This window comes from Melozone crissalis, unplaced genomic scaffold (assembly GCF_028551555.1).
Source record: "Melozone crissalis strain CALT ecotype California unplaced genomic scaffold, PUWL_Pcris_2 ptg000066l_1, whole genome shotgun sequence".
Classification (NCBI taxonomy): Eukaryota; Metazoa; Chordata; class Aves; order Passeriformes; family Passerellidae; genus Melozone; species Melozone crissalis.
Window position 1 is genome coordinate 9,531,079 of NW_026535844.1, and position 16,081 is coordinate 9,547,159.

At 54.3% G+C, this 16,081-nt stretch overlaps 1 protein-coding gene across 1 annotated transcript; it reads left to right on the forward strand.

Annotated features, from left to right (window-relative positions):
- Positions 1-1,537: 1,537 nt before the first annotated feature.
- Positions 1,538-3,948, forward strand: LOC128945513 (class II histocompatibility antigen, B-L beta chain-like; the record flags this gene model as incomplete). Its single annotated transcript, XM_054289278.1, has 5 exons — positions 1,538-1,622; positions 1,944-2,213; positions 2,824-3,108; positions 3,700-3,806; positions 3,910-3,948. Coding segments are annotated over exons 1-5 (786 nt in total), but the record flags the coding sequence as incomplete, so codon positions are not given.
- Positions 3,949-16,081: the final 12,133 nt, after the last annotated feature.

Genomic DNA, 16,081 nt, shown 5'->3' on the forward strand with positions numbered 1-16,081 from the left:
ATGGGAAAAAAATCCACAAGTAATAAGGAAAGGAAAGAAAAAAAACCAACCCCCAACAGCTGCGCTGGCGTCTCGCTGCGCGGCTTTTCCGCGGCTCTCTCTGCGCCCCGTGGTTTTCTGTGTGGCTGAAAAGCTTTTTCGGGCCAGGCAAAGAAAGGATTTTCCCTTTCCTCGGTCGGGAGAGGCTGCAGCGCGAGCCTGGGAGTGCCCGGGGCGCGCTGAGCAGCGGCTGTGCCGGAGCCCGGGCCCCGCGGGCAGGAGCGGAGCGGCGCCGCTGCCGCCCGAAGCCGCTGCGAGCCGGGCCGGGCCGGGCCGGGCCGGGAGAGAAAACAGCCCGAGGCTGCGGCGCCGCCGCTCCACCCGCCGGGACCGCGCCCGCGGAGCGCGGCCGGGGAGGAGCGCAACGCCGGGCGAGCCCCGGGCTCGTATCGCCTTGGGACAGCCCCTGGTTGGCTTTTCCCTGCGGGAGAAACCGGTGCCGCCTGTAGCCCGTGCCGTGAGCGGGGATTTCTCTGGCATTTTGGGTCTTTTGTCCCACGGTGTGTGGCAGGTAAGGTCTGGCAATTTAATACCTAGCAGTTATTTACTTTTAAAAATTAATATTCTTGCCTTGTGGGCATTCTGTCTGTTAATAAACTGTTGGAGTTTTTTTTTTCAGTTTCATCTATTAGCATTCATTTCCTGTTGGTGGAAAGAGATTACTGGAACCCTGTAGAGGGGACAACACTCACCCCAGAGTGTCCTCTTTTAAATCGTCTCTCAAGCTGAGACACCCTACAAGTGCTATGAATGTGGAATGAGCTCCAGCCAGAGCTTCCACCTGATCCGGCACCAGGAGATCGAAACCAAGGAACATCCCTGCTGGGGCTTGGGATGTGGGAAGGGCTTCATATGGAAGTCTGACCTGGTTACCCATCATAGGATCCACCTCAGGGAATGGCCCTACAGGTTCTTGGAATTCGGGCAGAGCTTCCAGTAAGAACTCCCACCTCATCAAGGTCAACCAGATCCCCACCGGGCAATGGCGCTGTGAGTGTGGGGAGTGTGGGAACGGCTTCAGCCCGAGCTCCAAGCTCGTCACCTGCCAGTGCATCCACACCAGGGAGAGTCCCTGCAGGTGTCCCCAGTGCGGGATCCCCAGTGACCCCCGCTGGGCAGAGCCCTGGCAATCCGTGGTCCTGGCGATCCCTGTTGGGTGGGGGGAAGGTGTTGGAGAGATTTCTTTCTCTTCTCCTTGTCCTGCTGTGATTTGGTTGATAATAAATTTACTCCCTGTGCCCAGGCTGGGTCTGTTGCGCCCGTGCCGGTTCTCGGAGGGGGATCTCTCCCGATTTTTCTTCCAGCCCCGGGGCCTCTCCTCAGCCATTTAGAGAGCTAATCAGAGCGCGCCGCGCTGATGATTCCCCGGTTGCCGGGCGGTCCCACAGCGCCCAGAGCTCCTCACCTGGACTCCACCCGTGCTCCGCCTCACCCCCAGCCTCCACCGCGAGGGGAATTTGGGCAGGCGGGAGGTGTCAGAGCCTGCGCGGCCCCGGCCATGGGGCGAGGGGCGGCAGCTGGGGCCCTGCTGGTGGCACTGGTGGCGCTGGGAGCCCCCCCGGCTGCGGGCGCGGAGCTCTCGGGTGAGCGGGGGCAGGGAAGGGAAGGGAAGGGAAGGGAAGGTGGGAACGGTGGGGAGTGGAGGGAAAAGGGGGAGGTGGGACCCTCAAATTGATGTGGGGGGTCTTGCTGGCAGGAGGAGTTATGAAAGGGGGGGAGGAAAATACGGAGAAGAGTGGGAAAGAGGAAGAGGGGCCGCGGGAACAAAGGGCCTACAAGGGGTGGCACGTGGCGCACACGGCGTCCAGAGTGTGGATCCGGGGTTGCCTCTGAGATCTTGGTTTGCTGTGGGGTGCTGGGGGCTGCTGGAGGGGCACCCTCTGACCTGTGTCCTGCACACATAGGAGTGTTCCAGGAGATGGTTAAGTCCGAGTGTCACTTCATTAACGGCACCGAGCGGGTGAGGTTCGTGAAGAGGTTCATCTACAACCGGGAGCAGTACGTGCACTTCGACAGCGACGTGGGGCACTTTGTGGGGGACACCCCATATGGCGAGGAGGTTGCCAGGTACTGGAACAGCGACCCGGAATGGATGGAGCACAGACGGGATGCGGTGGACAGGCACTGCCGACACAACTACGAGTTGTCCACCCCGTTCCTCGTGGAGCGCCGAGGTGAGCGTGGGGCAGAGCGTGTACCCTCGGACCTGCCCTGCCAATGACCCTGGAGCCCCTCAAACCTCCCTGGGAATAACCCCAGACATGTCAGCCCTTCCTGTGCCCATTCCCCTGGGCTCTTGCCCACCCCGCAGTGTCCCGGAGCTCTCCCTATCTCTCCCAGTCCATCCCAGTCTCTCCCAGTCCATCCCAGACTCTCCCAGTGCCCCCCGCGTGTCCATCTCGACGGCCCGTGGAGCTGCCCCAGCCAATCAGAGTGCGGCTCTCTGATGATTCATCAGTTGCCAGGCAGACCCGCAGCCCCCAGTGCCCCGCGCTGGACTATGCCTCCCAGTGCCGCGCTCTTCATTCCCAGTTCCTTCCAGTGCCACAGAAATCCCTCCCAGTGCCAGGCGCTTCATTCCCAGTCCCCCTCAGTTCATTCCCATTCCATTCCCAGTCCTTCTCGGTCCACTCTCAGACTTCCATCCTCTCTCCCAGTGCCCTCCCCAGCATTCTCCAACCCCCTCCCTGTCCCTCCCCGGTCCCTCTCAGTGTTACCCGAGTCCTTCCCCGTGTCTCCCATTTTACCCGCATTTTATCCCAGTGTCTCTCCACACTCTCCCAGTGCCCCCCAGCGTGTCCATCTCGCTGGTGCCCCCCTCGAGCTCCCAGCCCGGCCCCGGCCGCCTGCTCTGCTCCGTGATGGATTTCTACCCTGCTGCCATCCAGGTGAGGTGGTTCCAGGGCCAGCAGGAGCTCTCGGAGCACGTGGTGGCCACCGACCTGGTCCCCAACGGGGACTGGAGCTACCAGCTGCTGGTGCTGCTGGAAACACCGCCCCGGCGCGGGCTGAGCTACAGCTGCCAGGTGGAGCACGTCAGCCTGGAGCAGCCCCTGAGGCGGCACTGGGGTATGGCCTGGCCCCCAAAGTGCCAGGGGCACCGGGAGAGGCACTGGGGGGGCTGAGAGGGGAGTTGGTGGTAGCTGGGATTAATTGGGAGGGAGTTTGAGGGAGGCAGAGGGTATCTGGGAGAAGGGTTTGGATGGCCTGGGAGGTCAGAGAAGAGTTTTGGACGATGTTGGGAAGACTGGGATGCAGTTAAGGGTTTCCTGGTGGCTTCTGAAAGGGAACATCCTGGTGGTGCTTGATGTAACTGGAAGGGAGTCTGATGGAGCTGGAGGGGCTGGAAGCAGGTTGGGGATGTAAAAACGGGGCTGGGATGAGGGTTGAGTGTGCTTCAGTCTACTGGCAGTGATGTTGGTGAGTGCTGGTGGGACTGGGAAAAGGTTTGGGGGGTCATTGGAAGATGAGTGTCAACTGGGAGGGGGTTTGGGGTCCTGGAGGGGTGGGGAGGGGACTTGGGTGGTACTGGGGAGGTTGGATGGGGATAGGAAAGAGGTTTTGTGGTCTTGGGTGGGCTGGAGGGGTATGAGGGTGCTTGGAGGGGCTTGAGGTGTTGGTGAGAGGTTTTGGGGGTGCTGAGCCCTGCGGACCCCCCAGAGATGCCGCCGGACGCCGCCCGCAGCAAGATGCTGACGGGCATCGGGGGCTTCGTCTTGGGCTTGGTCTTCCTGGCGCTGGGGCTCGGCTTCTCCCTGCGCAAGAAGGTCAGGGCGGGTCCCGCGGGTCGTGTCCCCCCGTCCCCCGGAGTATGTGCGCTCCCGCCGGGGCCCCCAGCCCGGTGTCACCCCCTTTTCTCTGCCCACAGAGCTCCTGAGCCGCCGGTGGCCGCAGCCCCTCCCCGTGGGCTCGGGCCCGGCCGGGACCCCCCGCTCCGTCCCCGCTCCGCTGATTTTGGGGGGATCCCGTGTCTCCCCCAGCCCCACTGGCGCTCTGCCCCTGCCCAGCTGCTCCCAGTGTTCCCAATAAAGCTTCCCTGTTCACCCTGATCCCACTTAGGGGGGAGCTGTGTGGAGGAATTTTGGGGGAACCCACAGGGGTACTGTGATGGGAGGGGGCAGAATCAGCCCCGAGATGGATCAGGAATGGGGACGCCTGTGAGTCCCCTGCGTGTCACCCCACACTGGGTGCTGGGAGCCCACCCTGGCTCTGGGTGAGGAGCTCTTGGGTGAGAGGGGGAGCAGCACAGGGAAGATGGGAGAGGTGTTTGGGAGGGGGGTAGGAGGAGGGAGGACAGTGGCAAAGGGGTCCCCTGGGAGTCCCTTCCTGTCCCCATCACAGGATCTCTGGAGCTGATCCCTGGGGTTCTGTGGTGGGGGAGGGGGGGGTGTAAGCAGAACCGTGCTGGGGGGCCCCCAACTCCCCATCCCTCCCGGGGGGGCTGACAGTGGGGGTGACCCCAGCCAGCAGCCGGTGCTGTGGGGGCTGTGGGGCACAGGGGGTGGGAATGGGGGATCCAGGGTGGTCCCTTGAGCCCCCAACCTGCTGTGGGCTGATGGGGTCTGTTGGGGCTGAGGGGAGGCACCCCCTCACCTGTCTCCTTTCCCACACAGGTGTGTTCCATTTTTGGGGAAAAGCCCACTGTCACTTCCCCAATGGCAACAACTGGGTGAAGTTTGTGAACAAAGAACATCCACAAGTGGGAGTAATTTGGGCTCAGGAGATACCCCAAAGTTTTGAGGTGGGATTGAGTTGTTTGGAGGTGGAGTTGAGCCATTTTCAGTGGGATGGAGTCGTTTAGAGGCCCCACCCATCGCTCTGGGGTCTTGGGGAGCAGAGCTGTGAGGGACTGGAATGTCCCGGGTTAATGGCTGGGACTATGGCAGAAGCAGAGGGGGCTCTGCTGGCCACGGGCGTGGGCAGTGCCCGGGGCACAGGGGGTGAGCAGCCAGCCCCCGACGGGACGGGCTGGGCTGGAGCCAGGGAAGGGCAGAGGCCGATCAGCAGCAGATGCTGCCAGGCGGGACAGGGCCGGCCATGGAGAGACAGGGAAGGCTGATGCAGTGATCAGAATCCCATTTTATTGTGGGATTCAAACCCTTATATACTATTTCAGGGAGACTAGTAATGTGTCCTACAATGATTAGGTTAAAATCACATACACAAACGTATGCATATGACAACATCTCTTCCTTGCAGAGCTTAATGGGATTTTCTTTTTCCGGTAAACCCGTTTGATTGAATCTTCTTGCAATCCAGGTCTAATTTTCAAAGTTCCATTTGTTTTTCCCAAGGCAGCCTGTTATCCAATCTCTTATGTTAACCAGGTCCAAAGTGCATCATCTGTCTTGTGTCCCGCCACGTTCCAACAGGACAGGGCTTTGGAGCAGGGCAAGGCCCTCCCTGGCACAACTGGCTCAGCTCTGGGAACTCCCCGGGGAAGGCCCGGGACATTCACACAGAGGGCTGGAGGTTTGCACCCCTTCCCATGGGCCACACCTGGCTCAGCTGCGCTGCTGGGAGAGGCAGGGCCGCATCTCAGAAGGGGCCATAAACCATCAGAGCCCTGGGATCCGCAGCGTGACATCCGACAGTGTAAAACTCCCGCCAGAGGAGGGAGCTGGGCATTCACCAAACCTGAACCTGTGCTGACTCTCAGAAAGAACTTGGTGTTTCTGGGGCTTTTCCTGCCCCCAAGGGATCCATCCTGGGACCATCACTTAGACCAAAGACAAGGACATTGCAGCAATCTATTTTTGTTGCTGGGTCCAGAGCTGGTGCCTGTGTGTCTTTCTACTCTTATCCTTCCCTTCTTTTCCCTTATAAGTTTTCCTAAGTGTTATTTTAATGCTTCCATATTGCTAGAGATGGTAACCAAAAAGGGCTCCAAACCTGCTTTACATGGCAAAGAAACTGTTCTAAAACAAACCAAACAGACATATATTTACAAACACAGATCAATCACTGTTGTTTCTCTTTGATCTGTGCCAGGGATCCATGAACCAGAACCTGGGTTATTGTGGTGGTTTGACCAGGAAGAAGTGAGAATTCTGAGATGCTGTAGTCAAACCAATGGGTGCTCGGATTTTGATATTGGCACCTGATGTGGCCAGTTGGGTTTGGACACACCTCTGAGAACACACAGGGGTTAAAACCAGAGCTTCAGCCCTGGGAGGCTCTCTTGGGACTTCGAGGGACGGAGGTCGGACTTCCCTTCCCCCATCCAGCTGCTGCTGCTGGGTGGGGGAGGGGCAGCCATGCGGTAGGCCTGGGCCTGGACAGAGATGGGAGGTGAGGAGGCCCTTGAGGATGGAAGGGTGGAGGAGCCCCAAGAGACATCGGGCAGCCACTCCCCCCCCAGGAGAGAGAGAGGGAGAGCCGAATGTGATAGCAGCTGGCCCAGGAGGAGAAAGGGGGGGAGTGCAGCGAGAAGGTGGCTGGCTGGAGCAGCAGCGAGTGTGAGAGTGCCGAGTGTGAGAGTGCCGGAGCTCTGGGGCAGACAGAGACTGAAATTTTTAACCCTTTTTCTTACACGATTGAGACCCTGCAAAAATGCTAATCCTCCTCAGAGCTGAATAAGAAGAGAGATAAGAGATGAGATGAGACAAAGACCTAGCCCGACAGATGTAGAAAAGCCTGGCTGAGTGGGGAGACATGATTAGAGTAGCCTTTTAACTAGACTTTTCTTGTGTAGCCATAAACTCAGTTTTATTCCTATAACACAGAGACTGCATTTAAGAAGCAGTGCCTCAGAACCAAGAAAGTTCATTGTGCGGACCCCTCGGCCCCAGAGAGTTAGAAAAAAATGGGAGAGACAGATGTCCCAAAACAGAGACTGTACCTTTTTTGAGTGAGACAAAGCATCCTTAAAAGACAACCCTAAAAGCAGCTCTAGTCCATACACAGTAGTGAGAGCACTGGGCATAGAAAGAAAATGTCACAAGCAGCAAAAAAAACTTTTTCCAGGCAGTGCTGAGTAACATAAAAGCACACGAAGTTTCAGCGTGTTTCCAAGAGAAGCCTATAGTGCAAGAAAGACTCCTCTCCTCTTTATGGACTGAAATTTGAATATTCTAAAAAGTAGTGCCAGACTGAGCAGTTAGTGATTTGGGGGAATGTATCAAGTTGAGAAATTTTAGTAGTGGAGAAGAAGAAAGTGTTTTTGTAAAGTTTTCAATTTTTCCCTTATAATTTTTTTCCCTCTTTTCCTGTAGTTTAAGTAATAAAGTTTTCTTTATGTTTAAGCTACAGCCTGCTTTGCTTATTCCTAGTCACATCTCACAGCAGACACCAGAAAAAGAGTATACTCATGAAAGCACTAGCTCTGTACCAAGCCCAAACCATGACAGTTACCCTCGCCTTTGGGTGTGGATCAGGACAGGAGCCAAACATGGGGGAAGCTTCTGGAAGCTCCTCACAGAAGCCATCCCTGGAGCACCCCTGTTTCCAGCACCTGATCACACAAACCCAATACAGTCCCAGCATGGATTACCAGGAACATGGGTCACCAGGTCTCTGCCCAATGGGGCTCACTGTGGATCATCCAGCATGGCTCTTCCAATGGGCAATGGAGTTGGAGCAGTGTTTGAAGCCCTTCCCATACTCGGGGCACTCACAGAGGTTCCCTTTCCAGTGAATCCATTGGTGTAAGGTCAAGGCAGGGCTCTGGGTGAAGCTTTTCCCGCAGTCAGGACACTGCTAGGGCCAGTGTGGATGTTCTGGTGGTGAATCAGGTGGGAGCTCTGGCTGCAGCTCCTCCCGCACTCCCCACACTGGCAGAGCCATTCCCTGGAGGGCAGGCGCTGGTGGCTGGTGAGGTCAGAGTGGTCACTGAAGCTTTTCACACATTCCCTACACCTGTAGGGCTGCCCTCCCATGTGAATTATCCCATGGTGGGTTGATGGGGTCTCTGGTGTCAAGATGACCCCGAGGTGTTAGAAAGTCTCTTTTTCTCAGCTCCAAGACTGAAGAAGACAGGATTCCTTGGCTCTCATTCTCAAGGTTGTTTATTTTTTATTATTTATAAAATTTTTTCTCTGACTTGCTGAGATCTGTTTGGCACATTGGTTCATTGCACATTGACTGCTTTGGGGCCGTGTTATCTTTTTTATACTAAAAACTATGTGTACATTACTTACAATAATTTTCTAGTAGTTATCACCTATGTTAGACACTTTGCCTCTACTCTAAACCAATCTAAAACTGCTACTATCACAGCAGAATATGGAGGCAAAGAAGAAGGAGGAGAAAGACTGGACATGCTCAGATTTTTCTATATCTTGCTTCCTGAACCCCCATTCTAAAAACCTCAAAATTCTACATTTTTCACGCGGTGATAAATTTACTAGCATTTTACTCAAACCTTTGTGGCTTGTAACTACTCGCACAAATTTGGTTAAGTGTTTCTATGGGTTAAAATCGAAGGCACAGGTGTCTTTGACTCCGTGCCAAGGTCTCTGAGCCTCCAGGGCAGTCGGAGCAATTTCTTGGGTTCCGACAGTGGATCAGACAGGAGCTCTGGCTAAAGCTCTTCCCACATTCCAAGCACTTTGAGGGCCGTTCCCCCACGTGGATCTTGTGGTGCCAGATCAGGTAGCAGCTCCGTCTGAAGCTCTTGCCACGTTCCAAGCACCTGTAGCACACCTCCCCAGTGTGAAACCACTCGAGGACCACCGGGTCCGAGCTCTGGATGAAGCTTTGGCCACCTTCCTGACACAGGATAGGTCTTTCCTCCCTGGAGCACTGTGGGCTGTGTTTGGAGATGCTCCTCATGGGACACCACTGTAGCTTCTCCTCCTCGTTGTATGCTTGTGCCATGGAGTCACTCGAAATGGCCTTTCCACGAGGTTCTGATGCAGGGATTTGTCCTCCCTGGTGTCTGTCAATGCCTGGAGAAGGAAAGAGAGGAGAGAAAGGAGAGGAATAAAGGAGGGAGGGATGGGATGGGATGGGACGGGACGGGATGGGATGGGATGGGATGGGATGGGATGGGATGGGATGGGGATGGGATGGGGATGGGATGGGATGGGATGGGATGGGGATGGGATGGGATGGGATGGGATGAGATGGGATGGGGATGGGATGGGATGGGATGGGATGGGATGGGATGGGATGGGATGGGGATGGGATGGGATGGGATGGGATGGGATGGGATGGGATGGGGATGGGATGGGATGGGGATGGGATGGGATGGGATGGGATGGGATGGGGATGGGGATGGGATGGGAATGGGATGGGATGGGATTTGCCTCCGTGCCATAGGGAAGGGAAAGGACATCCCCCAAATCCATCCCTGTCAGGACATCCTGCAGCTGGGGGCGATGCTGGGCTGGGAGATGGAGTAGAGGAGAGGGGGAAAGGAGCAGTGTCTTCCTCCTCACCTGCCTGGGTGCCCCCATCTGGTGTCTCCACTTTGGTTTCCCTCTGTCTGGCCTGCTGGGGGTCTCATGTGTATTGGGGATCCCCCATCTCCAGGGTTCCTCACTTTCAAGACTGCTGGGGCTCCAGGGAATCCCTGGGTTCAGCCTTCTCCAGGATCTTTCCTTCTCCCAGATTACCCCTCAGTGAGCTTTGCCCCTCTCTGGGCTGTCAGGGGTCCCTCAGTTCCAGTATTACCTTATCGTGGCAATGGTCCCCTGAACAGGGAATAAACAACATTGACTCCATGATTGCAGAAGGCTGATCAATTGCTTTATTAAGCTATACTACATTATACAATACTCTAAGGAAACTTGTAACCCTTACTGACTGTCCAAAACAGCTTTAACCTAATTGGTCAATCGATCCAAACACCATCCAGTGTCCAATTAAAAACCACCCTTTGGTAAGCAATCTCCATAACACATTCCACACCTGCACAACAAAAAGTGCAGCAAATGGAGATAAGAATTGTTTCTCATTCTCTTCTCTGAACTTTCTCACAGCTTCCCAGGAAAATCCTGGGAGAGAGCAATGTCTCTCTCTGTTCAGAGGATTTGTGATTACCACATTGCCTCTCTCAGTTTTCCTCTCTCCTGGTCTTCTGCCAGCCCTGGCTCTCCTGAGGAGTCCCCAGAACGGGAGCTCCTGCTCCCCCTGCCCTGCTGCTGGCTGATCACCACGCAGCTCCAGGGATTCCACATCCCCTGCCATCCCCATGGCTGCAGCCACCAGGAGCCCCCAGACCAAGAACACCTCTGGAATCCCCTCAGTATCCCCCGAGGGGCATTTGCAGATCAGCTTTGGAGTTCTGCAAAATCTAGATATTGCCTCACATAAAACAAATCCTGAGAGACACCCCCCGTTCCCCCTGGATATCTGAGGCAAGAGGGGGGATGATGCCCCCAGGCTGGGGAAGGCTGCAGATGTGGGGAGCCGTGGATCCATGAGCTCCCTGCTATTCCTCCTCCCCTTCCTCCTCCTCCCCAGTTCCATCTCCCTTTCCTCCTATTTCAGTTAGTACAATTACAACTCAATAATACAATTCTACTTCTCCAAGGCCCGTGGGTGTCTTTCACAGTGACGGACTGGAGCAAAGACCAAGATTTCAGACACAATGGGGTGGAAACTCCTCAAAATAATTCTCTTCCACCCACCCAACCCAACTCCATGGATATTCACACAATGCCAACATGTAAATGCTTTTGTTTTGGCCTTAATTTTCTTTTGATTCCTCTTCATCCCTTTAAAACACCTGAAAGAGGGGTAAAAATAAATAAGTTGAAAAAAGACATGTAAAACCCTCCCATTTTAGTGCTTTTTGGGGAGAATTTGGAGTTCAGGGGAATGTTCCAGAGGATCTGGGGATTCCATGGGGATGCAGGGGAGTCTTCTGCATCGGTGTGCACAGCAAAAGCCAAGAGTGATTGACCAATCATCTTAAAACAACACAATCACACTGAAAATGGCTCCATGCTCCCCCAGAATCTCTTGATACAAACCCCAAATGGCTTAATTCCACTTTCAAAGCATCTTAATTTGAGTGGAGCCTCTGGACAAAGTTTGGGCAGACACAGGGTTTCTCCCCAACATGGATCCTTCAGTAGGAGATCAAGTCCATGCTCTGGCCAAAGCTCTTCCCACAGGAGACCAGTCCCTTTCCATGATGAATCCTTGGGTGGAGCTGCCGCTGGAGCTGCTCCAACACTCAGGGCAGGTGTGGGGTCACTCGAGGGTGGGTGATGGATCAGGCTGTGTAAGGACCCGAGGAGCAGAGCTGCCCGTCTCAAACGCTGCCAAGGCCGCAGAAGGGTTTGCCGTGAGATGAGCACACAAAGGAGGAACAGGAAGGTGCTGACTCCAGGCCTGGCAGAGGCGAGATCTGGGTGGCACATGCCGGGAAATGCATGCCCACAGAAATTCCCACTGTGGCAAAGTGCGTAAAGAAGCAACTGCTCACAGGCACATCACCGGTCAAACAAAGTTTACCCCAAGCTATGGAGACAGTGGCAGCTGCCACCACCAATGACCGCTGAATCCTCCCTCCCCTCTCCCCTCCTGCCCTCCCCTGATAGTCTGATATTCCTCAGTGGGTACCCGGCACATGGAATGTAGGTAAGATCAGGGTGGGACAATTGTCCAGGTGTTATCTCAGGCCTGGGGGAGGTTCACAAAGCTGGGGGAGGAGAATGGATCGCTGAGACTGGACACAAAGATTGCAGAATTCATAGGCCACAAGGAAAGCCCAACCCAGCAACTGTGTGAAATCAGCTCTGACTGGGTCAAAGGGAACTCTGGCAGAGGCAGACAGTGACCACTGACTCACGGCCACCAACGCCAAAACCAACCAACTCCAAGAAAAGAAACTCTGAGCATGAGGACTAACAAATGCAACCTTCCTAATGAATTTCTGTTCTGCCAGTTGATGGGGTCAGCACAAAAGACACAACTTTAAGAAGTAAGCATAATTTTCTATAGTTCAAAAGAGCAAAGAGTTAAAAAAGGATAAGTAATGCACCAAATAATTAGTCCAAAAGATTGCCTGTAGTGATTAATAAAGACCCTTGAATGACTGACCCCATGGGAAGGTGACCCACATCGCAGCAGTCTGGGGAGGACTGTTGTCCCTGTGATGGACTCACGTTGCAGCAGTTTGCAGACAGCTGCTGCCCATGGGATGGACTCACTCTGGAGAAGTTTATGGAGAACTGTCTCCTGTGGCAGGGACGCCACAGCACAGCAGAGGAACAACCCCTCTCCCTGAGCAGAAGCCACACATGATGAACGGACTGTAACCCCCATTCCCCGTCTCCCTGTGCTGCTGGGATAGAGCTGGGAAGGAGGGAGGGCTGTGGGGAAGGTGGTTTTAAGGGCTTATTTTATTTGTTATCCTGCTCTGATTCTGTTAGTTCATTTAATATCTCAAAACTGAGCCTGTTTTGCCTGTGATGGTGCTTGGTGAGGGATGAGTCTCTCGGTGCTTATCTCAACCCATGAACCCTTTGTTACATATTTCCTCTCCCCTGTCCGACTGTGGAGAGGAGTGAGTAAGTGGCTTTTGTGGGTGTGTGGCATCTGGCCAGCACCAACCCACAACATTTGGGTTCCACCCAAAACCTGGTCAGGGCTCAAGAAGGAACCAAGGGAGTTGGCTTTGATGATGTGCCTCCAAACAAGGCCACATATCTGATTTCATTGCTTTGACTGTCCCCTAAACATGGAAAGATAAATACACTTGTATCACATTATATATTTCACTAATGATCATTGATATTTCACTAATTAGCAGATGCAAGTATCATATCATGTTTGGTTGGAAGGTTCATCTGGAGATCAACTTTGGCACAGGGCCTGCTGTTCAGGCCTCAATGCTTCTATTTCCAATGTCAGTCCCCATCCTGATAGAAGTTTTCCCCTGCGTTCATCCAGGTGCCCAAAGACCACCAGCCAGGCGTCTGCCCAATGTGGATCATGTGGAACATAGGTCACCAGGTTTTCACCCAACATGGATCACCAGGAATGTGGATCACCATGTTTTTTCACAATATGGGTCACTGTGGATAATGCGACATGGGTCCTCTGGTGGGTGATAAAGTTGGAGCAGGAGATAAAACTCTTCCTGTAGTCAGGGCACTTGTAGGGCTTCCCCTACTCATGGGTCCATTGGGGTGAAATCAAGGCAGAGCTGTAGGAGAAGCTCTTCCCCCACTCAGGACACTGGTAGGGCTGTTCCTCACTGTGGATCTTCTGGTGGTAGATCAGGTGGGATCTGAAGCTGAATCTCTTTCTGCAGCTGGGGCACTGGTAGGGCTGATCCCTAGTGTGGACAAGCTGGTGGGAGAGAGAGGAGGTTGGAACTCTGGCTGAAGCTCTTCCTACGTTCCCTGCACTTGTAGGGCTGCTCTCCAGTGTGCAGGCTCCGGTGCATGATGAGGTTGGAGTCATCACTGAAGTCCTTCCCACATTTCAGACACTTGGGTGGCTGTTGCCAGGTGTGGATCTTCTGGTGGCAGATCAGATGGGATCTGTGGCTGAAGCTCTTTCCCACATTCCAAGCACCTGTAGTGCTTCTCACCAGTATGATGCTGCTTGTAGACCACCAGGTCTGAGTTCTGGCTGAAGCTCCAGCTGCCTTCCTGGCACAGGGTGGTTTTTCCTCCTTGGAGCACCCTGGGCTGGATTTGGAGCCCTTCCTCATGGGATATCTCTGGGGTTTTTCCTCCCCGTTGGACTCCTGCACTGTGGAGGCGCTCAAAACGGCCTCTTCCTCAATGTTCTGCCAGGGGGATTCCTCCACCCTGGTGTCTGCCTGCAGCTCAGTGCCTGAGAAGAGGAAGGACAAGGAGAGGATGGGATTTGCCTCTGTGCCAGAGGGGAGGGGAAGGACTTCCCTCAAATCCATCTCCAGAACTCACCAGGCATTCTGTATCAACACAAACCTCCAAAACAAGATGCAGACCAAAAACCCCTCCTGTGAGAAAAGAAGGGCACCGGTGAGTTTTTCAAGAAGCAAGAGCACACACAGCTGACTGTGCTTGTGAATGAGCAGCTGCTGGATTTTTGCAATTCCCTTCAGTGGGCACAAAAGCCCATTGCTCTGCTGCTTCATTCTTCGCCTTCTGTGATCTGCACAGGACTGAAGCTGAGCGAGGTTATTCAGCTTTGCCACTTTTCAGCATCTGCGCTACATGTGTGCACTGTGACATCTCTCGGGATCTTTGACCTTTGCCAGGCTGTAGTGTGCCCACTGGTACAAACACCTTTCCATGGTCTCCTGACTTTGGGGTTCTGGGGGTCTCCCCTATGCAGGATGCTGGGGGTCCTGCATGCATTTAAAGTTAGATCTCTACAGGGTCCCCAGCCTCTTCAGGCTGTGTGTGCTCCTGGCAGTTTCAGGTGTCTTCCCTCTATGGTCTTCCCACTTTGGGGTTTTTGAGGCTCCCCTTCTCTGGGCTGCTTGGGGGTACGATGGGTCCAGATGGTTCCTCTTCTCTGAGATCCAGCTTATGAATGCCCAGGGTTTGGGGCATCCCAGGGGTTCTTTCTCTCCTGACTGTGTCCCAGGGATCCTCCTTCCCTCTGCTGTTGGGGGTCCTGGCTTCCCTCCTATGTTGGTTATCTCTCCTCATATCAAGACTGCCTTGGGTCCTCCCTCTTAGGATCCTGGTTTCAGGGCCCTGGGGCTCCTCCCTCTTTCTCCTGCCCCTCCAACCTTCTGCGGGTCCCCCAGCACCAGTTTGGCGCCTCTCCCCACACCGGGGATTCCGTGTTTCCCCCTAGCCTGGCTCTCCCCGAGGTCTCCAATACTGCTGTCCTTGCCAGCAACCCTCAATGCTTCCCCATGGCTCTGGGAACCCTGCACTGCACCACCCATTGCAGGGACCCCCAGTATCTCACTAAGGAGCATTTGCAGGTCAGCCTTGAAGTCCTGCAAGCTGAAAATATCCTACTCTGCTCAAAAAAAGAGTCCCAGGGATGCCCCAAGATATTTGGGCCGAGCTCCTCTTCTCCAGTTACCTGCAAAATGCAGGGAGGGAGAAACCCCAGGGGCGAGCTGGGCTGCACAAACAGTGACCACCTCCTTTTCCCTCTTCCTCCTCCTTGTCTCTCCCTACTCCTCCTCTTCCTCCTTCTTAATCCCGCTTTTTTTCTCCTTCCTTGTCCATCCTTTCTCTCGCTCCTTCTCCATCCCTTCTCCTCCTCCCCCCACATTCAATACAAACACTGCCTGGAGCAGCTCCTGCCCTTGGATGTTTGCAGAGCTGTTCTCTTGGGCTCCAATGTTTTAAGGTCACTTAAAGAATCGCCAGGAAACCCATCAGCAAAACCAGGCCTCATATGAAAATGACCCTACAACAAAGTTCTCTGGCAAGGTTCACTCTGCCACTTACTCAATGCTTAAAGCACTCTGAGAAACAGCAAAAATTAATCAATCCAAACTGAAATAAACCCAAAACATTTTACTGGATGGGGGCGGGGGGCATGGGACAGAAGAGCAGGGGAGAGAAAAGGATAGAAAAAGGTAGTGATAAAAGGGAATATGGAAGACTCCACTGCTGAGTCACAAGGGTCAGAGTAGACACCTGTGCAGAGCTAAGCCTGGATTTCAACAGTTTAGGCTTAAAAGCCCAATAGCACTTAATTTAACAGCACTTAACTGAAAATTAATCACTAACTTCAGACAGAATTTATTACACCACAACAGGAACATACCCACAGGCCCAACTGACATATCTTAAGTACTTCCAACTCCAGGAGGGCAGCGTTCCCAGGACATTTGCTCTGGCATATTCAGCGTCACACACGTATGGACAGAAGGAGTCTGTACGAGGTCCCTGCAGGAAATTCCCCTGGAATGCAGTGGAACTCTCCCTTCAGTTGCCTTTGCATCTTCCCACCAGGAGCAGGGCAGAGCCTCGAGGAGGAGCGGGGGGCTCAGCCCAGCACCATTCAAGGTGCCCCAGGGGCAGCAAACAGGAGGGTTCCCAGCTCACAGAGGCCCCAGCGCACGGAGGTCGCTGTCGCAGCTGCTGCAGCCCAGCAGAGCTGCAAGGGGGTAACGTGGAGCCGGTGCTCAGAGACAGAGGCACACTCCAGAGCTGCAAGTGGCAACAATAGAGAGAGC